General features: G+C 38.0%; 1 protein-coding gene across 2 annotated transcripts in view; it reads left to right on the forward strand.

Annotated features, from left to right (window-relative positions):
• REL (REL proto-oncogene, NF-kB subunit) overlaps positions 1-26890 on the forward strand; it is a 55952-nt gene extending 29062 nt beyond the window's left edge. Inside the window, exons 5-10 of one of the 2 annotated variants that reach the window (XM_066267193.1) lie at positions 13449-13589; positions 15221-15325; positions 15438-15650; positions 16873-16941; positions 17076-17141; positions 18145-26890. In XM_066267193.1, the coding sequence (XP_066123290.1) occupies positions 13449-13589; positions 15221-15325; positions 15438-15650; positions 16873-16941; positions 17076-17141; positions 18145-18929 (1379 nt within the window). In that variant the 3' untranslated portion in view covers positions 18930-26890. The remainder of the gene's footprint in view (positions 1-13448; positions 13590-15220; positions 15326-15437; positions 15651-16872; positions 16942-17075; positions 17142-18144) is intronic. The other variant, XM_066267194.1, reaches the window with a different exon arrangement.
• The last annotated feature ends 591 nt before the right edge of the window (positions 26891-27481 follow it).

A 27481-nucleotide genomic window follows, 5' to 3' on the forward strand; every position in this document is an offset into this window, starting at 1 on the left:
AGCAAACAATACACACTCCCCTTTCTGAATGTTGAACAGGCACTGTGAAAAGATATTGAAGTGCATTTAACTCAAAGACATATTTAACAGTAAAACTTTTATCCCAATGTGGAAGAAGTATGGAAATAGTAGAAAATATACAAAATATTTTCATGGCCTGTTGGTGTACATGACTAGATATTTACTGTTTAGTGGATTGTAATCACTGTGTATTTTTTGAGTAGATAAATGATACCAAGTTAAATGCTAGCAATCTGTACTGTGGTAGTCTCCTTGGAAATTCTTCTGCAGCTACCTAACTATGCATAATTCAGGAATTGAACACCTACAGAACTGTGAAAGAATAGATTGCTTTGCATATTTAAGACATCCTTATTTAATGTTTTTCCTGGATGAAAAAAAATAAAGAATATGATGATAATTTAAGGGATATGCTGTTATATTTTTTCTCTTAAGTCTGTTTTCATACTATTTAGTATAATAGGAAATCAAAGGTCCCTTTTTCCCTGTCAATCCTAACTCACCAGAGGAGACTACTGTTAAGTTTGATGTACATTTTTCTAGAATCCCCTTTATATATGTGTAACCGTATATTACATATATTTTAAAACTAAATGGAATTACGCTAGTTTCCTATTCTGCTTCTTTTTTCCCCACTCAGCAATATGTCTTAAGTTTCTTTCCATGTTAGTACTTATAAATCTATTTTACTTTTTAACAGAGTATTCTGGTTTGGGGCAGACCATGCTTTGTTTATCTAGACATTTATTAAGGAACTCCTGGTTTTTTGGTTTTTTGGTTTTTTGGGGGGTTTTTTGTGAGAGAGACAGAGAGAGGGACAGATAGGGACAGATAGACAGGAAAGGAAAGAGATGAGAAGCAGTCTTCATTGCGGCACCTTAGTTCATTGATTGCTTTCTCATACATGCCTTGACTGGAGGGCTATAGCAGAATGAGTGACCCCTTGCTCAAGCCAGCAACTTTGGGCTCAAGTCATTGACCATGGGGTCATGTCTATGATCCCACGCTCAAGCCAGTGTCCCCACGCTTAAGCTGGTGAGCCAGGGCTTAAGCTGACAACCTCAAGGTTTTGAACCTGAGTCCTCTGCATCCCGGTCCGACACTCTGTCCACTGTACCATCGCCTGGCCAGGCTAGGTTATTTTCATTTTATTAAAAAGCTTCATTGAAGATGTATACTGCTCACAAAAATTAGGGGATATTTCAAAGTGAATATGAAGTGATAAAATATCCCCTAATTTTTCTGATCAGGTACTTTGAACTTTTATGTGAAAATTTATCTTTATTATTATTTATTCTAGGTCAAAAGTATATTCATTAAAAATTTGATTCATTGCTAAATAGAAGGCCAGACCTTTAAAAAGGCTAAGTCTAGACGCAGTGTAAAACAGAGATAATGTACATAAGAAGGAGATTATAAATAATAGCTAATTAAGTGCTTTTTGTATTATCAAGGAATAAATGTTAAGTGCTTTCATGGGCACTGTTTAATCATTAACTATGACACTGCTTCATAGAAGAGGGAACCGAAACTTTGGTTATGTGAGTTTCACCACGTACAGGTGGTGGCACAGCTAGAGTTCCAATTCAGATCTCCTGACTCTCCTGTAAAAGACGTTAAAAAGAAGACACAGGAGTCCAGAGGCAGATGGGCATCTGTGGGAGGTTTGGGGGTCGGAGGGGAAGTGGTAGTTGTTTTATCAGTCCCAAACCGGGCATCATGTTAATTACCTTCCCTCTTATAGTACTTAGGATAGTTCCTAATACATCGTAAGTGCTGTACACATTTTCCTCCATTTAATTCTTATAACAGCCTATGAGGCATAACAGCCTATTATTACCTCCATTTTATAGATTAGGAAATGAAAGTATGGGAAATTTAAGTCATATGCTAAAGGTATTATAGCTGGTAAGAGGCAGAACCAGGATTTCAACACAGGTAAGCTGGTTCCCAGGTTCATGGTCTCATCTCTCCTATACTGCCTGAATGAATACATACCAGGAAGGAACAGTCCTGCCTGGGGATCGTTCACAGTATTTTGTGTTTGTTTATTTTATTATTATTTTTTGTAACATTCATTCCTTCCCTAACCCCTTTTGCTATCTCTCTAGTTCAGGAGCTTATCATCTCATAATTTGAGTTGTAGTGTTTCCTCTCATTGTAATACTCTGCTTAGAATAGTGTTATTTCATGTTGTTATCATTAAAAAGTTGCAATAGCTCCCAAAATAGTTTAAAAACTAAATGGCCCTGAATTCAAAGTCTTCCACATGTAGCTGCAGCATATCTCTCCGCCCTTGTCTCCCACTGCTCCTCTTTACAAACCCTTCCTTCTTCCAGAAAAATTGTTTTGTTCACCTACCCTGACCATCGCTCAGTCCAGCTTCTCCATTTTCCTACCACCACTGTAGGAATATAAGCCTACATCACTTTTAGCCTGGACTGTTGTGGATAGCCTCTAAACTTGTGGCTCTGCTTCTATTCTGTTTTTCTTTTTTTTTTTTTTTTAACATTTTCATTGATTTGAGAGAGGGGGGATGGGAGAACAAAGAGAGAGAGAGAGAAGCATCAACTTATTGTTTCACTTAATTGTTCCATTTAGTTGTGTACTCAATGATTGCTTCTCATACATGCCCCGACTAAGGGTCAAATCTGCAACCTCTGGCACTCTGGGTAAACCTTTATTCTGGGCCACTCAGTCAGGGCCTTGGCTTCTATTCTTTTTTTCTTTTCTTTTTTTTTTTTTGTAAGTGAGAGGATGGGAGATAGACTCCTGCATATTCCCCTACTGGGATCCACCCAGCAACCCCTCATCTGGAGCTGATGCTCAAATCAACTGAGCTATCCTCTGCGCCTGAGGCCAATGCTCAGACCAATCAAACTTTCCTCAGCACCTGGGGCAGTCATTCAAACCAATCAAGGCACTGGTTGCAAGAGGGGAAGAGAGAGAAAAGGGAAGATGAAGGGAAAGAGAAGCAGATGGGCACTTAACGCATGTGCCCTGCCTGACCGGGAATCGAACCTGGGACATTTGCACGCTGGGCCAACACTATCCACTGAGCCAGCAGGCTAGGGCTCCTGCTTCTATTCTTGATCACTTTCCAAGCAGTTTATGTACTCTGCATCCAAAAAAGATAAATCTAAAACCAGTATGAATCATTTCAGAACTCTGCTTATCATCCTTTAGTGGCTCTAAAAAATCTTCAACTGTGGTTCTCAATTTGAATGTGCATAAGAATCCCTTAGTACTTGTTAAAAATGGAGATCCCAGGCTATATTCCCACTAATTTGATAGGTGGTGTGGGGCCTGGACTCTGCATTAACAAGCATCTGGATCCACGTTTCTTATTTGACCGCTATTCAGAGTAGAAATTATATTTTATTTCTCTCAATACATACACTTGCATACAAAGATAAAAATGAATACTCTTACTACATGCAATCTACTCTCTATTCCATTCCTTCCTATTCCATTCTTTTTAAAAAGAAAATGCTTATTCAGTCCACTAAATTAATTTTATGATTAGTGGGTCCCAAAACTACTCTTTGATATCTGCCCTGATGCAAGTGATCCATGGGCCACACTTGGAGAAACCCCTGTCCACTTCCTAAATTCAACTTCTGAAGCATGGCATTCAAAGCCTTTCATGATCTGATCCTTGCTTTTCCATTCCAACTTCACCTTCATCTTTCATCCTGTGCTTCAGTTTCCTATCCCTCTCCTCAAACACTGAGAGCACACATGCATGCTTTGCTTTTGCCATTCTGAACCGTTTGCCATGTTAGAAAAGCCATAATTTTTCTCACCACTGTGCTACTATATGTGCATTTTCCTTGTATGGAGTGCCCTGATCTACTTGGTGATTTTTTCCTACTGAGGCTTCAAGTTTAAGTTTATGGGTCACCTCTTTCAAGCTTTGTTTAACCTTCCTAAACAGAATAAAGTATTTTGTCTGTTTTCCAAAGGTGCTGTATATATTTCTAATACAGATTGCTATAACTTTGTTTACATGTTTCCCCTTCACTAAATCATAAGACCCTGAAGAGCAGGGACTGTCTTGCATGCATCTCTGATACCTAGCCCATGTTTGGCACATGATAGAGGCTTAATTAAAATATTTTGAAAGAATAAGTGAACAGTTGAATGAATGAACATATGTTGTTTGTACTTATGCACCAAAAATATTCAGGTTGTTTTTCTTACCTGAAATGTTCTGAAAGCCTTTTTAGTTCTCTCAGCCAAGAATAATATTCTCCTAATTATAACATTCACTTGGCAATTAACATGAAAAGCTTTGTGACATCTGTTGGAACATTTATTTCTTCTGAGATGAATTTCATGCTCATTGTGGTCAGGGTCTATGATGGAACGTGTTTATATTGCCTTTTGGCACCTAAACAGTGTGTTTGTATTACTGTTATTTTAAAATTTATCTTCACAGTCAAGTGCCTCAAGGTGATGAGTTTCCTATCTGTATACAATAGGTTACCCATCCTAACTACTTAAACATTCACACATTGTAGTGGAGGGTGTAGCCAGTGCAGTGTGACCTGATTGAAAATTAATATACAAAAGTCAATTTTATTTCTATGCATCAGCAGAAAATAATTAAAGGAAATATTGTTAGAAAATATTTATATAAAGTACATAGCAACAAATCTAAGAAATGATAGTCAAGATTTTCTTTTTTTATTTATTCATTTTAGAGAGGAGAGAGAAAGAAAAAAAAGGGGGGGGGAGGAGCAGGAAGCATCAACTCCCATATGTGTCTTGGCTAGGGAAGTACAGGGTTTTGAACCAGTGACCTCAGCATTCCAGGTCTACACTTTATCCACTGTGCCATCACAGGTCAGGCTTTTTTTTTTTTTTTAATTCAGTGAGAGGAGGGGAGGCAGACTCCCACATGCACCCTGACCAGGATCCACCCTGCAAGCAAGCCCACTAGGGGGTGATGCTCTGCCCATCTGGGGCGTTGCTTTGTTGCTCAGCAACCAGACTCTTCTTAGCACCTGAGACAGAGGCCATGGAGCCATCCTCAGCGCCTGGGGCCAACTTGTTCCAATCGAGCCATTGCTGCAGGAGGGGAAGAAAGAGAGAAGCAAGAGGGAGAGGGGTGGAGGAACAGATGGGCACTTCTCCTGTGTGCCCTGACAGGGAATCTAGCGCAGGACATCCATACACTGCGCTGACACTCTACCATTACTAAGCCAACTAGCCAGGGCAAGATATCTTTAGGGAAAATTATATTATGAGATAATGGAGGACAGCTAAATATATGGTGAGGTTTATTGGGGGTTTTTTTGGTTTTAGCAAGAGAGGCAGACAGACATGAAGGGAGAGAGATAAGCATCAACTTGGAGTTGAATTGTTTTAGTTGTTCATTGATTGCTTCTCATATGTGCCTTGATGAGAGGGCTCTAGCCAAGCCAGTGTGACCTTGGGCTCAAGTTAGCAACCTTGGGCTTCAAGCCAGTGACCATGGGTTCATGTTGAAGATCCCACACTTAAGCCAGCAACCTCACACTCAAGCTGGTGAACCTGCGCTTGGGGTTTTGAACCTGGGACCTCAGTGTTCCAAGTGCTCTGTGCACTGTGCCACCACTGGTCAGGTGACAGTTATATCATTCTTTAATATCAATATTATAACGATGACATTTCCCCCATATTGATACGTAGATTCAATGCAATTCCAAACAAACTCTTAACAAGACTTTTTGTCTATTAAGTATAAAATTATTCTGAACAGGCAAAGGAGGATCCTTTATAGAAGAGAAATAGTGATGATGAACTGACCTTATTATATAGTTGGGTTTATTATGGAGAAAGTACTAATCAAAGCAGTTTAGCATTGGGGTTACAATAGACAGATTGACCAGTGTAGTAGAATTGAGGGCCCCAAACAGACCTAAGAAAATATGAAACTTTAATACATGACAGAGGTACCATGTCAGATCAAATGAAAGGGAGGAGATGTTTGGTAATGAAACTGGAAAAAATGATTATTTTTTTAGGTTTGGTTCCCTACCCTCTCGCCATATACAAAAATTAGTTGAAAATGGATTGAAGACTTTAATGTAAATCAACGCTTTTAATGTAGAAATGTTGGTACTTAGATCTTAGTCTAAGTAGTTATTTTAAATTGTATCTAAAAACATTATTTGGATCCCTAATAGTCTGTCATTTTCTTTTCTTTTTAAAAAATTAAAAATGTTTTTTCAATTACAATTGACATACATTATATTAGTTTCAGATGTACAACACAGCAATTAGACATTATATATATATATATATCTTACTAAGTTATCACCCCGTACCCACCTGACACAATAACTAGTTATTATAATATTACTATATTCCCTATGCTGTACTTTACATCCCCATGACTATAACTACCAATTTGTACTTCTTAATCCCTTCACTTCTTTTACCCATTCTCCCACCCACCCTCTGATTGTAAAGAAGACCCTTTAACATTTTTTATAATACTCTTTTGGTAGTGATGAATGCCTTTAACTTTTTCTTGTCTGGGAAAATATCTGTCCTTCCATTCTAAATGATAACATTGCTGGCTACAGTAATTTTGGTTGTAGGTTCTTGCTTTTCATCACTTTGAATATTTCTTGCCAATACTTTCTGACCTGCAAAATTTCTGTTGAGAAATCATCTGATAAGTCTTACAGGAGCTCCCTTGTATGTAACTAACTGCTTTTCTTTTTTCATTTCTTTTTTTTAAATGAGAGGAGGGGAAATAGTGAGAGAGACTCCTGCATGTGCCCCAACCAGGATCCACTGGGCAACCCCTGTCTTGGGATGATGCTCTAATCGATTGAACTATTTTTAGTGCCTAAGGCCAACTCAGACCAACCAAGCTATCCTCTCTACCTGGGGCCAATGCTCAAACCAAACATGCCACTGGCTATGGGAGGAGGAGGAGAAGGGGGGAGAGCTAAGAAGATGGTCGCTTCTCTTGTGTGCCCTGATGGGAATCAAACCTGGGATGTCCAAAAACAAGCTGATGCTCTATCCACTGAGCCAACCGGCCAGGGCCCTAAGTGATTTTCTGTTGCTGCTTTTAAGATTCTCCCTTTTTCTTTAACCTTTTGCATTTCAGTTATGAAGTGTCTTGGTGTGGGCCTCTTTGGGTTTATTTTGTTTGGGACTCTCTGAGCTTCATGGGCTTGTATGTCAATTTCCTTCACCAGGTGAGGGAAGTTTTCTGTCATTATTTCTTCAAATAGGTTTTCTCGATTTCTTGCTTTCTCTTTTCTCCTTCTGGCACCGTCATGATGTGAATGTTGATATATTTGAAGTTGTTCTAGGGGCTCTATACACTATTCTCATTTTTTGGATTCTTTTTTTCTTGCTGTTCTGATAGAATGTTTTCTGCTTTCTTCCAAATCTCTGATTTGATCCTCTGTTTCATCTACTCTACTCTTGATTCTCTGTAATGTATTTTTTTCATTTCAGTTAATGTAGTCTTTATTTATGACTAGTTCTTTTTTATGTTTTTCTGTTTCCATTTTTATGCTATTTATGTCTCTGTTGAAGTTCACACTAAGTTCATCTACTCTTCCCCTAAGTTTACTGACCGTCCTTAAAACCAGTGTTTTGAAATCTGCGTCTGGTAGATTGTCCCCATTTTGTTTAGTTGTTTTTCTAGAGTTTTGTTCTGGTCTTTCATTTGGGACATGTTTCTTAGTCTCCTCACTTTGGCAGCCTCCCTGTGTTGGTTTCTATGTATTAGCTAAAGCTATGATGTTTCCTGTGAGTAGTGTAGTAGGTGGCTTTATATAGTAGGTGTCCTGTAGGGTCTATTGGCACAGCTTCCTGGATCTCCTGAGCTGGGCCCTTCAGGTGCACCCCCTATGTGGGCTGTGTACACCCTTCTGTTGCATTTGAGCCTTGATTGCTGTTGGCACATTAGTGGGAGGGATTTACCCCCAGGTTGATCAGCTGCAAGGACTGGCTGCAGCCACCACGGTGGATCAGCTACGCAGAAATCTACCCAACAAAGCAGGACTTACTTTAGCTGGGCTCTGGTGTCCACTGCGTCTTCCCCTTGCATGTGTTGCTGTGGAGGTGGTTGGATGGAGCTTCAATGGGTCTGAAATTGTCCACATGGTGCGCTGGCTCTGGGGCCTCCCAGGAGGTATAGGCCAAATTCACCCACTCCCTGTGCCCTGCCCAGGGCCACCTAGCCTAAACCACAAAGCGATCTACAGATTGCTTCTACTCGTACTGAGCCTAGAGGTATCCATGAGAGGCCAAGCTGCAATCAAAGCTAATTGCCACTAATGCTGATCCTAGGGCCACTTAGCAGGAGGTACGGGGCATGCCAAGGTCACATACTGCTTGTTTGAGAGGTTTTAGAAAAGTTGGAAGCATGAACCAAGACAGGCCATTCATTGAAAAGCAACTGGAAACAGCTTGATTGTTCCAGCAAGTTGGGTGGGACAGGGTCTCAGGGAATCACCACAGTGGGGCCACAAGTGTTAGCCAGGTTGATAGAGACTCAGATATGGCTACTGCCTATTGACTCTGAAGGGGAATTCCCAGAAAAGAAAACAGTAGCTTCTGTCAGCATTTTGTCTGGGAGAAAGCTGCCCTTCCAGCTCTTGCTTTGATGCTAGACAATTTAGTTCTTCTCTATATGTCCTTTACAGTCTTTTGAGCTACTGCCCAAGCACTGGAGCTTAGAGCAAGTAAGTCTGACTAAGTCCATGTGTAGGCCCTTTAAGAGGAATATCTGGGACTCCAGCAGCCCTCCATTTCAGTCTCAATCCCCAGTGGGTTTTACAGCCAGAAGTTATGGGGACTTCTCTTACTGGCACTGGAATCCTGGGCTGGGGGTGTTGATGCGGGACTGGGATGCCTTGCTCCTCAGAGAGGACCTCCACAGCCAAGATAGCCTTCCCAATTTTCATCTACTACACATGGGTGTGGGAACAGTCTGTTCCACATGTCCATCTCTCCTATCAGTATTGATGTGGCCTTTTCTTTGAATTTCTAATTGTAGGACTTCTGTTCAGCTAGATTCTAGGCAAATCTGAATGATAATTTTTGTGTAGTTGTAATTTTTGTGTGGTTGCATGAGGAGGTGAGTATCACATTTAGCTACACCACCATCTTGACCAGAATACCTCTTTTATTTTTTTCTGTGAGAGAAGGAGAGATAGACTCCCGCATGCACCCTGACTGGGATCCACCTGGCAACCTGATCTGGGACCAATGTTTGAGAAGCGAGCTATTTTTAGCAACTGATGCCAATGCACTTGGACCAGCTGAGCCACTGGCTGAGGGAGGGAAAGAGAGAGAAGAGGGAGAGAAGCAGATGGTTGCTTCTCCTGTGTGCCCTGACTGGGAATCAAACCCAGGATGTCCATAATAGTGGGCCCATACTCCATCCATTGAGCCACTGGGCAGGGCCTCTTTTTTTAATCAATTTATTTTGTATTATCATATGCCTGATTATTTAAAATAGAATATCAATCGTTGTATATGAAAAATTGTAGAGATTTTAGTCCTAGGATGTAGTTACCTCACTTCTTGTGGTTGGTGGGTGGTCACATTAGCATCCCAGATCACCTAAATTCAGTGAATGATTTTAAGATATTTGAAGCTGGGCTTGCATTTTGTGAGTCTTTGGTATCTTTCCAGTTCACCATTACTTCTGGGGTATATCTCCTCCAGGGGCTCCAATCAAAACATGGGATGTTTATTAGATTCTTTATTCCTGGCAGACCCTAAACTCCTTTATTTTTCCCTTGTAGTTTATTGAGGGTTTATTCAACTTCTCCTCTTAGTCACCTCTTACAAATTTGGCAGGCTATATCTGAAGAAAAGAACCCTCTTTAAAAAAAAAAGAAAGAAACCTCTCTTGTTCTGAACTGATCTCTCTGGGTTTCTGTGATATTGTGATTTTATGGTATATTTGATCTTTATCCCCATTCCTTGCATAGAACTCCTAAAACCCTTGGAATTTGCTAAATGATAAGAATAGAAAAGGTAAAAAGAGTATCTAGTATTCATAACAAGCCCCTTTCAAACACATCAGGGTTTATGTTAATGAGGTGACTTGGAAAACCCCTAAGGGTGGGAGACTGGTTGCCAGAGAAGTCAGGCAGTTGTGTTATTAGAGTTAGACCATTCAGCCTCATCCCTTTACCTCAGGAAAGAGGAGGGGCTTGAGGTTGAATTAATCACCAGTGTCCCATGACAGAATGAAGTCTTCATAAAAATCCTAACTGAAGATTCGGAGAGCTTCTGGGTTGGTGAACTGCTGAGGTTCTAGGAGGGAGGCATTCCCAGAGGGCATGGAAGCTCATTGTTACTTCCGCATACTCTTCTTGATGCTGCTTCTTTATCTGGCTGTTCCTGAGTTGTTTCTTTTTATTATAAACTGATAATCTAGTATGTAATTTGTTTTCCTGAGTTCTGTGAGCCATTCTAGCAAATTATCAAACCTGAAAAGTGGGTTGTAGAACCCCCAATTTATAGCCAGTCAGTCAAAGGCATAGGTGACAACCTGATCTTGTGGTTGGTGTCTTAAGTATATGGGGAGGAGCAGTTTTGTGGGATTGAGCCTTTACTTGTGGGATCTGTGCAAACCCCAGGTGGTTAGTGTCATAATTGACTTAAATTGTAGGACACACAGTTGGTGTTCTGAGAATTAGAGAATTGCTATGTGTAAAAAAACCACAAATGTCAGAAGTGTTGGTGAGTAGAGAGAAACAGGAATGTGTTTCTTATAGTTCCTTTCTTTCATCTCTTAGCCCCATGATCCTTCATGATCTTGGTAGCTGTTTGATGCCTTTAAAGGATTTTTGTTTCATATTTTGTCCACCATTTTAGTTCTCACGTTTGAGTTAGTCCCAATTGTGTATGTCACTGGCCATTACAAAAGTAGGACCTCTCTTTGTTAATTTTTACTTAATAGTTTTCTTCAGGAACTTATGAAAATGTCTAAATGGTTGGTTGTTTAACAGGCCTTTCCTTAAATTTTCAGTCATTCACTAAGAAAATATTTAATATTTATTTTATGTAAGCCACAATGTTTCATGTTTAGAGAAGATACAAAGATGCATCAGATGCCCATTCTGTCTTCATGGAACTTAGCCTAGTTGCGTAGAAGAGGCGTGCATAGAGAATAATCATGTAAGATATATATATATAAAAACTTTATGTGGGTAAGAGAGAGAGATAGGTCAGGTGCTGAACTTAAGAGAGGGAAGATACTATTCTTTTCACTTTATAGGATGAAGTTAGGCTTTGTAGAAAAGGAGAAGCTTTGCACTGGGTTTTTATCATTTTTTTAAATCATTTATTTTTAAAGATTTTATTTATTGATTTTACAGAAAGAGGAGAGAGGGGTTGGGGGAACGCTGAGAATTATAGTTGCTTCACTTTTAGTTGTTCATTGCATGCTAGTTGTGTGTGCCTTAACCAGGCAAGCCCAGGGTTTCCAGCGACCGCAGGATTCCAGGTCCATGATCTATCCACTGCACCAACCACAGGCCAGGCTGGGTTTTTATCTTTAAACTGAATCAGCATTGGGTAAAAACAGGCTTCAGTCATGATTGCTGGCCAGTGGTTTTTAACCATGTTTTGCAGAGACAAAAGTAATTCTGAATACAGTGCTAACTGTATTCCCAGACATTGAAAAAATTCAAAGTAAAATCTTATAAAAATTGATTTTTGGAGAACCAGGTAGGATTTTTTTCTCTTTGATGGAACAATTATGTGACCAAATGTTTTTAAAATTTGTTTTATTAACTAGATCACTGTTCTTTTATGTGCCATTTTAAGAGATTTTAAATAAACTTTTATTGAGGTCTAATTTCTATACAGTTAGATCAACCCAAATATATAATCCCATATAATACCACCACAGTCAGGATAAGGATGCTTCCACTACCACCCCCACCACCCCAGAATTTCCTTGATCCCCTTCCCAGTCAATTCTCTCTTTCTCCTCTAGCCCCAGTCAGCTATTAATTTGCTTTTTCTCACTGTTGATTAATCTTTTCTAGAACTTCATATAAATGGAAATATAATTTATATTTTATATGTTTCATTTTGCTCAGAATGTTTTTGAGGTTCATTCATGTTAGGGTATATATTCATAGTTTGTTATCTTTTGTATGTATGACTATCATAATTTGTTTATATCATTCATATAGGTTTGCTTTTAAACTTGTCAGGTACACTTAGCTAATAATTTATTTTTTATATATTGATTACTAATCTTTAGAATTGAGAAACTTAATATCTTGACTTCTAAATATATAAGGCTATAAAAAAATTGATTCTGAAGAGGTAGACCTCCCATTGCCTACATAATTGTGCCCGTAGAGCATGCTGCTGCAGTACAGAGGTTTGTGTCATACGTAACATTTGACCTTTTAGCGGGACAGCTGTGTTCTTAAAGGCACCTTCAAATACTAGGCTTAATTAAGAATGCTAACAATGGGTTAATTTTAAGTCTTGTGATAGCTTCTGAGACTGTGAATTCAGTTTAAGTAAAAATAGTTAAATTTATATTAGTAATATTTTCCTTTGGAACTGGATTTTTTTTTCCAATATCAATTTAGGAGCGTTAGTGGTATAGTGGTGAGCATAGATGCCTTCCAATATCAATTTAACAAACTCATTATATTTTTTTATAAAGAATGGGTTTTTATATTTTTTAGAACTATAAAATTTTTCTGCTATTAGATTTCTTTGTATTTTTTAAAAAAACAAATGTACAGGTAAAATTTCTTATGAAAACTAAACTACCTTATCTAGTATCCTCTTGGTATTTATACATAATTCCTAAAATATTAATCTAAATTTTAGTAGATACTTCTTTTGTCATTTTATGCACTAGTATGTAAAATTTTCTAATAGAGTTCAGTTTTTAAGAGCTTAGGCTCTGGATTCAATTACCTGAGTATGAATTTCTATTCTGTTACTTCTTAGCTCTGACACTTGGGACAAGTAATTTCACCTCTTTAATATCAGTTTCTTATCTGTAAAATGGGGATGTTAGTCATTCTTATACGGTTTTAGGAGATAATTTATAGAGTTCTTAACAAAATTGACTAAATGCATGTTTGTTTAATTAATGAATGAATGCCTGTTCTCTGTTGTAAATAGCCTCCAACCATTTTTGTAAAAATTGGATAGTAAATGTCATTTTGGGATCTCAGATGACTGGGATGGTTATTTCCTGACCATGGTCATGTCTTAATGAATACTCTTAGATAGTGACTACATGATATACTAATGGTGAAAGGCATTCTTAAGATTGTGTACAATTTTATTTTTATTATTGCAGATCTGGATGCTATTCAAGTTTATTAGATATACTAGGCAGGGAGTAGGACCTAGCAAGATTTTAGTTTCATGTAATTATTCTACTTCTTTTTTTTTAATGTACCATTCAGTCCCTGAACCACAGCTTCTTGATACTGAAGATTATGACCTCAATGTGGTGAGATTATGTTTTCAAGTTTTCCTCCATGATGAACATGGCAATTTGACTACTACTCTACCTCCTGTTGTCTCTAACCCAATTTATGACAACCGTGAGTACTTTATATTCTGTGTTTGTAGCCTTAGCTTGTTTTTTTTATAGTTTAATTTTTTAAAAGTGGGTATGCAACAGAACTAAATGACAAGATAACCTGGAAATGTTTTCTTTGAATGTATGTACCCTGATTTATTGATGTCACCCCATTAAAATTAAAATTAAAAAAAAAAAAGTATTTTGGTAATTAGCAAAACAGTATGTTAATTATAGAAAAAATTTAGCCCTGGCCAGTGGCTCAGAAGTATAATGTCAGCTGGGCATGTGGAAGTCCTGGGTTCGATTCCCAACCAGGGCACACAGGAGAAGTGCCCATCTGCTTCTCCATCCCGTCTCCTCCTTTTCTCTTTCTCTTCTTTCTCTTCCCCTCCCACAACCATGGCTCAGTTGGTCTGAGCACATCAGCCCCAGGCACTGAGGATGGCTCCATGAAGCCTCCTCCTCAGGTGCTAAAAATAGGTTGGTTGTGAGCATGGTCCCAGATGGGCAGAGCATTAGCCCTAGACGAGGGTTGCCGGGTGGATCCCAGTTGAGGCACATGCAGGGGTCTGTCTCTCTATTTCCCTCCACTCACTTGGAAAAGAAGGAAAAACAAAAAAAAGAAAGAATTCAAATATTTTTGAAATAAATAACAAGAGTTATTCTCCTATAGCAAATCTCCTCTAATTTATTCTCCAAAGATAATCAATGTCCTCAGGTACATATTTCTCCACTTTCTTCTTCATAAATATACAAATCATCATTATTTACACAATATATTTTTGGCAGCTTTTAAAAAAATCATCACTGGTCATTTTTAAAACATTTTTTTTGCCTAGAGTCTTTCTTTTTCCAACACCTTTTTTTTTTTTCAGTAACTACATATCACCTTATGGCTGTATCATAGTTTCATTAAATCACTACCCTATTATAAGACATTTGATTTGTTTCCTTCTCAATGTTTTTTTTTTTTTTTGCTCTAACACATTGTACTGCAGTAAATATTCCTCTGTATTCATATTTTGTGTAAATAGGTCTCTTTCATAAATTTGCTAGAAGTAGAATGTTGGCAAATACTAGCTCAGATGATACAGATATATATAATTAAAAAGATTATGAAATTGCCCTCATATTGTGTGTGTGTGTGTGTGTGTGTGTACACTCTTATAAATGATCACCAGTGGTATGTACTTGCTTTTCATGTAAAAGGATAGTGGGACATAGGACTTACACAGATAGATCAGAGTATTCTTATCATGGAGAGCTTTGAATGCCAGGGAGAGAGGTACTAGAATATTGCCCGGATAATGGGAAGCATGAAAATTACATTGCCTTAGGGATATGGTCATGATTTAAGAAGATTTGGTGACGGTATGTAAGATGGATTGGAAGAATTAGAATTTAGAAGCAGGAAGATTTAATTAGAGGACATGTCATTGCCTAGAAATAAAGTCACTCTAAGCTAGGTTCGACAATGCAGTTAGAAGGGAAAGGCATAGATGTGGATGACATTAGTCATTAGTGTTTTTAATTTACTTATACATTACAGTTTTTTACCTATTCTGTAAATTGTTTTCCTAAAGTTTTCAACATCAAAAAGGAATAAAATATATTAAGGTAGCAACCCATTAAAAAATTCTTCATATTTAGGTGCTCCTAATACTGCAGAATTAAGAATTTGTCGTGTAAATAAGAACTGTGGAAGTGTAAGAGGAGGAGATGAAATATTTCTACTCTGTGACAAAGTTCAGAAAGGTATTTATTTGTTTTGTTCATTTGTTTCATTGAGTTCAGATTATATTTTAAATTAATAGATATATTTTACTTTGTCTTCCCATTGATAATTCTTTGCTTTCATGTTCATTAGATGACATAGAAGTTCGGTTTGTGTTGAATGATTGGGAAGCAAAAGGTATCTTTTCACAAGCTGATGTACACCGTCAAGTAGCCATTGTGTTCAAGACTCCCCCATATGGCAAAGCTATAACGGAACCGATCACTGTAAAAATGCAGTTGCGAAGACCTTCTGACCAGGAAGTTAGTGAATCTATGGATTTTAGATATCTGCCTGATGAAAAAGGTGTGACTTCTTGGTGGTAATGTTTTAATGTCTTAAAATCAGTCCTATTAACATTTTTTTGTCAATACATCAAAATATAATTTACCATTCTATTCCTGATAGTTTTCAATTGATTTTTAAACTGATTGATCTATATGCTCTTTGCATCTCTTCCTCAGGAAAGGAATCTGGAGTAATTTTGAAGTAACTAAGCTGTTCATAAAAATTTATTTTATATTTGAGGGTGTTTTTGTTTTTGTTTATTTTTTGGTCCTTATTGTGTCCTTTTTATAGATAGCAAACTTGCCAGTCAGAAAGTGGTCTCCAGTTTGGTCTGTTTTCTGCCCTTATTGCATTAGTTGAAAATGTTGACTTTTAGGTGTTAGAAGAAAACAAGATGAATATCCAACTATACTGCTCACAAAAATTAGGGGATATTTCAAAATGAATATGAAGCGATAAAAAAAAGCATTTTGTTTTATTTTTTGTTAAAAAAGAACATCAGAAAAGCAAACACCAAGTCAAAGTTGTTTGATTATGCAAATGAGGTGCAAAGCCAACTTTTATTTCATTGGTGAAAGTGCACTATACAAAAGGCTGAAAGTACTGGAGTATCTGTATGTTCCTTGATCCCCTAATTTTTGTGAGCAGTGTCGATTTTCTGTAAGAGAAAAATGGCCTTTACTACTGGCTCAGGACACACTCTACAACACTCATTAAATCCATATTATGTAGGCCCTGGCCGGTTGGCTGAGCGGTAGAGCGTCGGCCTACCGTACGGAGGACCCGGGTTCTATTCCCGGCCAGGGCACACAGGAGAAGCGCCCATTTGCTTCTCCACCTCTCCGCCGCGCTTTCCTCTCTGTCTCTCTCTTCCCTTCCCGCAGCCGAGGCTCCATTGGAGCAAAGATGGCCCGGGCGCTGGGGATGGCTCTGTGGCCTCTGCCTCAGGCGCTAGAGTGGCTCTGGTCGCAATATGGCGACGCCCAGGATGGGCAGAGCATCGCCCCCTGGTGGGCAGAGCTTCGCCCCTGGTGGGCGTGCCGGGTGGATCCCGGTCGGGCGCATGCGGGAGTCTGACTGTCTCTCCCTGTTTCCAGCTTCAGAAAAATGAGAAAAAAAAAAAAAATCCATATTATGTATATATATTTAAAGCATTTTCCTATATAGGAATAAAACACTATTTATTAAAGAAGAAGCATGATGATTCATTCACATGCTTTTCTGGTTTCTTTCTAACCAGATACTTATGGCAATAAAGCAAAGAAACAAAAAACAACTCAACTTTTCCAGAAACTGTGGCAGGATTGTGGTAAGAATGTTTTGGATTGATTCATATTTAAATAGATTTGGGGGGGGGGGGGTTGCTTTATTCAGTTTTGAAAGTTTTAACTGATAATGTTGTTTTAGCGAATTACATGTAATAATGGAAAACCTTTATTGCAGCTTTTCCTGAAAGACCTAGGCCTGCTCCCCTAGCATCAACTGGAGAAGGAAGATTCATTAAGAAAGGTATTTTATTCTCTGTAGTGTAATCAGAAAGGCCAGCTTCTTTGATGTTTTCCACTTCAGTTTTTCATATTTTGAATATTGAATGAATTGATTTTGGCTTCCAAAGGTCCTGTTGGAAACTGGTTTGGAGGAGTTAATGTTTGAGAAACTACAATTCATTCATGTGATAATTTTACGAATTACAGTATGTCATGAAGGAAGTGGTTTAGATCTGTCCAGTACTTGTCTTTAGAGCGTTTTACAGGAACATAGCCATGTTCAAATGATTACATAGCCTCTGTGGCTGCTTCTCTTTCACCACAGCAGCAGAGTCGTAGTTCCAATAGAGGCTGCAAAGCCTAAAATATTTCATATCTGGCCCCTTATAGAAAAAAGTCGCCAACTTCTTGTTTAAATCATTCATCCAGGGTTAATTAGAAGTCTTTTCCCCCTTGCATTCTTAAATAATCCTTTTTCCTGGGTTAGTATGTGTAGCAGTCACATAATGGGTAAGTAAACATAGAGTCCTTAATGTTTTTCTGACTGGGAATTTGTAGTACCTCAGTGTTATATCTCAATACAGCATAGGAAGTTATGTGGACTTTCAATATCCTTAATGGGCGTCTCCTCCATCGCTTCATTTTTTCTTAAAAGTGAAGACTATGAAATGATTTTTGGCTAGAGTCCCATTAACTGAAATTCTGATATTTATCTTCACTTTCAGAAATACCTTTATAGGGCCTCAGAAGCTAGATTTTCAGTTTTAACTGGAGTGAAATTAGGTATGCCAGAATAACTTAACAAAAATATTTATAGGTATTTGTAAAACAGAAAATATCACAGAATTCAGTTTTGGGCTGATATAATAATTTTAGTGCTATTTAATACTTTAATTTGAAATGCTACATCAGTGTTCTTGAATTTTTTCTTTATTAGTGTGTTTATGCAGTTTTTTAGAAAGAATACTTTTTATAATATTATTTCGGTTTTGTAAAAATATCTTCTTCCTCCTGCCCACACACAGAATCAAACTTGTTTTCTCATGGTACCATTTTGGCAGAGATGTCCAGGCCTTCAAGAATTCCAAGTCAAGCAGAACCCTACTATTCCCCGTCTGTGTCCATCCCGAGCACGCTGCCACATCACGCTTCAGCCATACCCCCAATGGTACAACCGTCTTCAAGCTGGTCCTCAATGGCCGACTCCACCTCATGCTCAGTCAATACAAATCCACGGAGTAGTTTTTCAACAGGAACACTTCCCTCTAATTCACAGGGTATCCCATCAAATTACCCTGTTGTGAGTAATATGAGTGCTCCTAGTGCTTGCCGTTATGACAACACCAATGACATAGGCAGAATGGAAGCATCGTCTATGTTGTCAGATGGGTTATATTGTATTTCTGATGCCAGCATGCTGCCTAACTGCCCTGTGAATATGATAACACCCAGTAATGACAGCATGAGGGAGACTGATAATTCACAACTCGTGAACATGAATATTGAAAGCCCGTCATGTAACTCAGTGTTAGACCCAAGAGACTTGAGACAGTTCCATCAGATGTCCTCGTCCAGCATTTTGGCGGGCACCAGCTCCAGTACTACCGCGTTCATTTCACAGTCGGAGGCGTTTGATGGATCTGAATTCAATTGTGCAGATAACGGCATGATAAATGAGTCAGGGCCTTCAAACTGTACTAATCCAAACAGTCATGGTTTTGTTCAAAGTCAATATTCAGGTATTGGCGATATGCAGAATGAGCAATTGAGTGACTCATTTGCATTTGGATTTTTTAAAGTTAACCTGTAAGATTTAAATGGTGATTCACAATTTAAATCCTTTTAAATGGTTGCAACTATTTTGATTGATATTTACCTGTATAGCTGCAGCATTTCATATTTCTCTGACTGAAATCTTGATCCTGGAGCTCCTCAGAGAATTTGTAAGAACTGGAAAAAGTTCAGTATTTATAGAAGAACAGATAAATCAACACAAACTAAACTTCTAGGTTATGATGCCCTGTGGAATTCTACATGCCCTGCAGCGTTACTTAAACTAGTACATGTTTAAACCTAGCCTTGATCGTTATTTGATGATAAGAAGTATATAATGAGTCTGACGTATTAAATATTGAATAAAATCAGTATAGCCATATTTTAAAAAAAATCTTTGGGTATATAGAATATAAAATTGGAAACTTTCAGGAAAGGAACATTTTAAGATAGAAATTTTAAAGGGTTTTAGTGTTTCTTCTTTTGAAACATGTGACTTAATACACTGTGTATGGTGAGAATTCTATCTTTAGAACAGAGTAAAGAGAACATTAGGGTAAAGCTCCAGTTTTTCCAAATATTCTTTTTTATATTTCTTTTTTATGTATTAATGTACTCTTAGTTAAATGAATTTAACTCATATTTGCTTTTAAGCAAATTTAAGGTAAGTAATGGCTATGCCATTGAAAAGATAAATTCTTTATTATTTTTGAGGCCCATGGGCCAAGGTGACCCCTAAGGGGTTTTTCTGAGGCTTTTTGGAGTTTCTTAGATTTATATATAAATCATAATTTCTCTAAAATGCTAAGTTGGGCAGAAGGGCACTTTCAAGATATACGAGGGAAGTTCTGTACTTCTTGGGACTATTGTGTTTAATCCACACCTTTACAACTGCTTAGGGTTTTCGGTTTACACCATGTCTTTAAGGGGAAGAAATTTCCGTAGACCTCTTCCTTATGTATTCTCACTCACTGTGATCTCATCCAGTTTCATGCTATTCACTGACATTTTATCCTTAGCTTAGACCTGTCCCCAACTCCTGATTGGAGTTTACCCATGTGTGTTAAACTGCTTATTTGACATCAGTGTCTATATATCTAATTAAAGCTCAAACTCAACATGTCCTTGATCGTCCTCTCTACCCCAGACTTGCTTCTCTTTTAGTCTTCCCCCAACTCAGTAAATGGCAATGCCATCTTCTAGTTGCTCAGGTCCAAAACCGCCTGGATATCCTAGATTCTTTTTTTTCTATTTTTCATATACAAATCTATCAGCAAATCTGGTAGGTCCTACCTTCAAAATATATCCAAAGCCAACCACTTTTTTTGACCTTTATTATTAACATCCTCTCCCAAGCCAGCGATAGAGTGGGGAGAAGCAGAAAGCATCATCTCATAGTAGTTTCCCTTATGTGCATTGACCGGGCAAGCCCAGGGTTTGGAACCGGCAACCTCAGCATTCCAGGTCGATGCTTTATCCACTGCGCCACCACAGGTCAAGCAGGAATGATTATTTTTACTCTAAGTCAAATCATTATCATTCATCTGCTTAAAACTATCCAGTGGCTCCCCCTCTCAGAGTAAAGAGCAAAGTCCTTAAAATTAGGAGGCTCTCACTCCCTCTCCTACCTCATCTACTACTGTTTTCCCCTCTTCACTGAGCTCCAGCTACTGTGGCCTTAGTGCTCCTCTTCAAAAACACCAAGTTCATTCCTGCCTGGAGTGGTTTTTTCTCAGATACACGCAGAACTCACCCCTTCCATCCTTTGGTTTCACTCAGCTGCCACCTGATCAAAGCCTTCCTTGACACTATATGTCTATCAATACTCCATGTCCCCCTTCTTTTCATTTTTCCCTGGTACTTATCTAAGCATTCATTTGTTTACTCTTTGGGTTTTTTTTAATACTGGAATACAAGCTCCACAAGGGCAGAGATATTTGTGTTTTGTTTGTTAAATACACAGTTTGTAGAACAGTGTCTGCCTCATATTGGCAATCAGTAAATATTTATTAAACATTCAAAGTACTGATAGAACTTTGTTTTCTGAAATATAGAATAGCTTTAATAATTAGATGTTTGTGATTTTCTGTAATTCTGTTTAATTTGACATTGGGTTTATATAAGAATCACGTACATTTAAGACAGGGATTAATAATGATAAAACAAATTGTTGGAAACTAAAGTAATCCTAGTGGAAAAATGATGGTAAAATTTGGGCAAATTCTTAATTCTGATGGATTTTCATGATGCTAAGTAAGTAACTTATTTAAGACCTAGTTTATTTTACAACTAGAACCTACCACAAATGTTGAGCATATTCCTAGCTACAAACATGTCATTTTACTTATGTAGCATCTAACCAAACCATAAATTTACTGGAACAATTAAAACTAGTCAATTTAGTCAAAATAGGGAATGTGTGAAGGTCATATAAATAAAAGTTCTGAGTTGAATGATACTGGAAAATTGGAAGGAGACCAAGATAAGGCGGGTCAGGCTATTTAGGAAGCAAAAGAAAAAAGACCAAAAATTAAAAATATTAAAGCTAAGTACCATCATTGTTTCTCAGAAATTATGATTTCAAAATGAAACATCTGTTATATTTTTAAAATCATAAGCATATAACATACTTGAGAAAAATCTGAATGCATAATTTCTTACCTGTTCAAAATAAGAACCCAAGATATTTCCAGACAGTGGTTATATTTCCAGAGATATGTTGGTGCTCTTTTTAAAAAAGACTGCATCTTGTAATTTTGTATTAATTAGCATTGATCAGCTTAAACACTGTTTGAAAATCTAAATGGATTTTTTAAAATTAAGCAATTGACTTGCAGTTTTTTTCTGTGCAAGCTACTGCTACATCTGTGTTGAGATGGAGTTTTCATTTTTTCATGTGCTATTTACTGATCATAGAATTTCTTTTACAATTTAAAAAGAATTTTGCAATCTGCTTCTTTCACCTGTTCTTATAACACCCCACTCTTAGTTTCTGAGGGAAAGATGACCTTATGCCTTTCCAAATTCTACTTATACACTGGGTCCCCCTCCTTTCTCTTCCATCCCTGTCATGTTTCTTTATCCACAGCATTTAGGGCCTTTTTTTTTTCTGGTATAAACATTGTAAATGTCTTCTCTAGCTTTAAATGAAAGAACACAACCCTTGCTGTTGCCCTCATACTCCTTCCCTTCACATCCACACACTTACAAAATCAAATGCTTTCCGCCTCCATTCCCTCACTTCCCTGTCATTTTTTTAGTGTCAACTCTCTTACCTCCTAAAAGGTGACAACAGACCATGCTCTGTCACACGACAATGAACTACTCAGAGACCACATGACATGCTCCAAGGGGCTGAGGGGAGGCAGACCAAAGGACTGAAGCCCGGTCACCAGCCTTACTCAGATATTTATTAGCCAGTACAAATGACTCAGGGAAGCAGACAGAACAAGTTTTCAGGGGGCTGAAGGAAAGTGCAGAGAACATGCTGACTCCTAGTCTCTGTTCTGAGAGCCTGAACATTTCCTGTTACTGAATCTTATCCTGCTGTTTTGCCGTTTCCAGTACAGGTCAGAGAGGCCCCTGACTCTCACCCCGCTCAGGGCTTTTGCCCTAGGACAGCTCCCTGTCCCTAATTGTAATCCTAACTCTCCATGTTTACATAGCATATTCCTACAGCCATCCTTGTTAAATCTAGTATCTTTTTATGCTTGAACCATCTGTTATCTTCCATCCCATTGACCACTCCCTCCTTGGATACTCCTCCGAGTTTTTTGGTGGTAAACAGGATTCTTCTCTGAGGTTGATTTTTTCCCCAGTGTCTCAACCTCAGCCCTCAGTTGGTGCTATTTTTTTCCCCAGGATGACCTTATCGGTGCCCACAACTTCAGCTTTCTCACATGCTCTCCGAATACCTTTAACTGGTCCTCATTTTGCATACTCTTTCATTAATGACATTACCATTGACCCTGACATCAAAGATACTTAAAAGAAACCTCATCAAGTTCTTTTGGGTCTGCATCCTAAAAAATCTCTTGCATTTGTCCCTCTGTTCTGCTGAGTTCTTGGTGTAGACCCTTGTCCCCCCTCTCCCACCAACAGGAATCTCTTCTATATGCTCCAGTTAAAAGTAACACACCTTCCTCCTCTTCCCCTATTAGTTGTCATTCCTTGAAAACACTTTTTCAGGCCAGTGTCCTCCATGCCTGTACCACACTATCCACTCTCCTTGGGCTCTTCCACAAGCTCAGCACACCATCTTGAAGACGGGGTTTCTCTGGGAAACCTGGTCCTGCTCCACAGCTGAGGTGCAGCTGTGCACCTGCCCCCACTGGAGAACTCCTCTCTGAATTATAGTCATGTAAGGTTTGTCTCATTCATCTTCGGGGCTCCATCCACTGGCACAATCCCTGGCATAGTTGGTGCTGAATAAATGGTAGCTATTATTAGAAAGTCAAGGGTGAAATTGACATAGGAATGATTATAAAAATGTGGACAAGGATGTAGTTCTTAATGGGAAAGGTACTTAACCGGAGAGGAAAAGCAGTGATGCCCAGATTGTCAAGTTTGTGAAATACTTGCCCCTCTTCCTTCTTCATTGTCAGCTGTATTAGGTGGTAATTTTACTGTTGTTAGGATTGTTTCATATGTCTGACTTTGCCACTCCCCTGTACTGTGTGAGGCAGGGCAGCTCAGTTTCCCCTCTGTGCCCTTCCTTGGCACCTTGCCCTTGCACAGAAACGGGAGTATTCATGTAATCAACTCAGTGTCACATTGTTTTCATGTCTAATGTGCAAAGCACTATGTCTGGTGCTGGAAATGATACAGAAATGATTGAGACAAAACACTTTTTCTCAAAGATGTCAGTTTTCTTCTTTTGATGGATAACATATCTACAGTAAAATACATAAAATGGATTAATTTTAAGTGCTCAGCTTGATGAATACTTACGTACATAAACAACCATTTCCAGCACTCCAGAAATTTCCCTCATGCCCACTGCTCAAAACCCCTATTCTGATTTCTATCATCAGCACCTATCTTAATAGCCTTTTAAATTGTTTATTGGGCTTCTCAGCTCAAAATCTTCCTGACCAGAAACAGCTACATTGTCGATTTCTGACCTAACACTTTGGAAAAACTAATTATTCCATCTGTGTGTGCGTGTGTATATAGTATATATATTAATATAAGGTCTACCGGAAAGTTCTGTCCGTTTCTATCACAACAAGTTTTGACACGTAAGCACATGTTTATTTGGCGCATGTGTGCCTCTCTATTTTTATCACTTAATGTGTACATACTGATGTAGCAAATTAACTAAAAAAGTTGATTCACGTTAGGCTTATGTGTGAAGCGATAATGTACCCATGGCTACTGATAAAGTTCATTTACGTCACTGTAATTTTTACAAATTTCAACAAGGAAGAAATGCTACACATTTCTGTCTGTCACATCCACCATATTCCCCAGACTTAGCACCCTCCAACTATCACTTGTTTTTGTCCTTACAAAATTTTTTGAAGGGCAAAATATTCAAAAATGAAGAAGATATCAAACAAGCACTGGTTCAATTTTTCGCATCAAAAGATAAAACATTTTTCAAAAATGGGATATACAAATTGCCCTCATGGTGGCAAGAAATCATTAATAATGGCAATTATATTATTTAATAAAGTTTATTGACAGTAAGAAAAATTTGTATTTTGTTTTATTCCAAAAACGGACAGAACTTTCCAGTAGACCATATATATATATGAATGACTTGGCATTGGTGATCTAGGTTGCCTAGTTGCACCAACTAAATTATTATCATAAAATGATTTGTTGAGGGATTAAAGAAATTTCCATAGGATTTGTAAATAGCATGGAGAAATGAAGAGGATAGGGAATTTTTAGTGAGACATCTGGGTTTTTATCTTCAGCTCTGCCACTCAGAGGTTGTGTAATAGTTTATAAATTACACCTTCTGTGGGCCTCTCTTCAGATACAAAATTGCAGATAATACCTTGCCTACTTACCTCATAAGATATGTTGTATTAAATAAATAATGCATAAGAAACACTGTAAATTGTATAGTGCTAATCAAATACTGTTAATAAACCATCTATATATGCCTTGTAGCCCTGATTAATCTCTAATCCAAGCACTCCTTCCAATGGCAGAGGGAGGGAAAGCGCTGTGAATTAGATTCCATAGTAGGAACCCTGAAATAGGCGAGTAGCCAACTGTTGACAGGTCTGGAGGACCTTCTTTTGGCCTTTTTCTTTCCAGAACCATTTCCAATTATATGGCAGAGATAGGTCAGTTAATGACTTCCCGCTCTGGAAGTCTATGACTTCCTTTCTTAGCCAAAGTGGATTGTGAATTGGGAGTAGTATAACTGTCTTCCTATAAAGGGGACTCATCATAGCTAATGAAGTTGCCACTGTTAGATTTCATATCTGTTTTGTTTTCAGATATTGAGTATGAAAAGGGCAAAATTAGATTTTTTTTGTACCACATGTAATAGAAAATTTATAAGTCCAGGAGTGGGTAGCTCATCAGAGATAAATGTATCTGTATCCAGTTTTATGTTTATTTAAGAATTAGTCAAATTAATATTTTAACATACAGCTTTTAATTCAGTTAAAACACAAACTTAACATCAGTGGATAAGATTGAATCTCAAAAGTGGTTATGTCTTTAATTTTTTAATGCAAAAACCAAAATTTAGGGCCCCACTCCCAAGAAGATCCCATCATGTCTAACTCATTAATAAACAAAATATAGATATAATTTATAAACAATTGTTTTTTCTAAATATTTACAAATACTTTTTCTACCCTAAATGTTTATGGCTTCAGGAAAAAAATACCACCTGCTAGTAATTTTCTATTTAAAAGGAATGGAATTTAGCCTGACGAGCGGTAGCACAGTGGATAGAGCGTCAACCTGAGAGGCTGAGGTCCCAAGGTCAAAACCCTGTGGTTGCCAGCTTGGGCGTGGGCACGGGCTCACCAACTTGAACATATGATCATTGACGTGATCCTATGGTTGCTGGCATGAGCCCAAGGTCACTCACTGGCTTGAGCAAGGGGTCACTGGCTCTGCTGGAGCCCCCCCCATTAAGGCATATATGAGAGGCAATCAGTGAGCGTCTACAAGTGGATGCTTCTCATCTCTGTCTCAAAAAAAAAAAAAAAGAATTGATCTTACTCTAATATTCTTTTCACCTGCTTCTACGACTTCAATTTACTAGTAGACTTTGAAAATTTTAAATTACCAAAAAGTTTATTAAACACTTATATGAACAGTAACACACAATAATTAGTACAAAGTGTTAGTGCCTTAACAAATAGAGTTTCAAGGATATCAGCAGGTAAATAAACCATAAATTGGTAAAGGTATCAAATATTCAGCTTGCCTATTTTCTTAAACTTTATTATCTAATCAAACCATTACAGCTTTGTATAAAATGTAGTAAGAATTAGGTCAGGTTGGAGTATTTTGGGACCCCTTTGTGGAATTCAATCTCAGGAGATTTCATTGATGACACACTTGACTTTATTGGATAATGAGCTGGAAATGTTGGTGACTGCTACACAGTTCAGGCCACTTTAAGATGAAAGGGAAAAAGGGAAAGGAAAGCACAGAGTGTTTGTTCCTAAATGCACAGCTCAGACCAGATGAGTGAGCCCTTTAGAAATGGTTTCTGCTTTAAAAGAATGTACTTCGAGATACTTTTGGCTGTGATGACTACAGATCCTCTCAGAATGGGACTATTGTATTTTTTAACTGTGCTAATATTTTTGTATGCCTTTTAGTTGCAAATGAATTTGGAGACACTGAAAAGATTTTTAAAAGTTCTCAGGTACTGTTTATTTAATTGTTAAGTGTTGCACCCAGCCACAGTTTTTAAAATGTCAAAATCACTTTTATTGTACAAAATGTTGCCTTTGTAATATCTTTGTATATAGTGATTTTTTCTTGGTAATATAAATAAATGCAAAAAATCCTAAAACCTTAGTAAAATTTTGTTGCTATTTGACTTTAAAAATACCAGCAGTATTTTCTTTGTATTTATAGTGTCTTCCTCACAGGGAAAGCTAGTTTGGTTGCCTAGGAACCCTAGCATTTTAATGGAACGCTGTAGTTGAATATACTTGCATATATAACTGTCCTTTGAAATGACATAATTTTATAGTGTACTGAACTGCTTTTTTAAAAGACTTTTGGTTTTTGCCTGACCTATGTGATGCAGTTGATGAAGCGTCAGCCTGGAACACTGAGGTCACCAGTTAAAAACCCCAGGCTTACCTGGTCAAGGCACATATGAAAAGCAACTACTATGAGTTGATGCTTTCTGCTCCTGCCTCTCCCCTTTCTCTCTCTCTCTCCTGTCCCTAAAAAATCAGCCAATAAAAAAAATTTTTTTTTATAAATAAATTTTTATTTTAATGGGATGACATCAATAAATCAGGGTAGCCCTGGCCAGTTTGCTCAGTGGTAGAGCGTCGGCCTGGCGGGCAAGGGTCCTGAGTTCAATTCCTGGCCAGGGCACACAGGAGAAGCGCCCATCTGCTTCTCCACCTCTCCCCCTCTCCTTCC

Source organism: Saccopteryx bilineata, chromosome 3, assembly GCF_036850765.1.
Source record: "Saccopteryx bilineata isolate mSacBil1 chromosome 3, mSacBil1_pri_phased_curated, whole genome shotgun sequence".
In the NCBI taxonomy this organism is placed as follows: Eukaryota; Metazoa; Chordata; class Mammalia; order Chiroptera; family Emballonuridae; genus Saccopteryx; species Saccopteryx bilineata.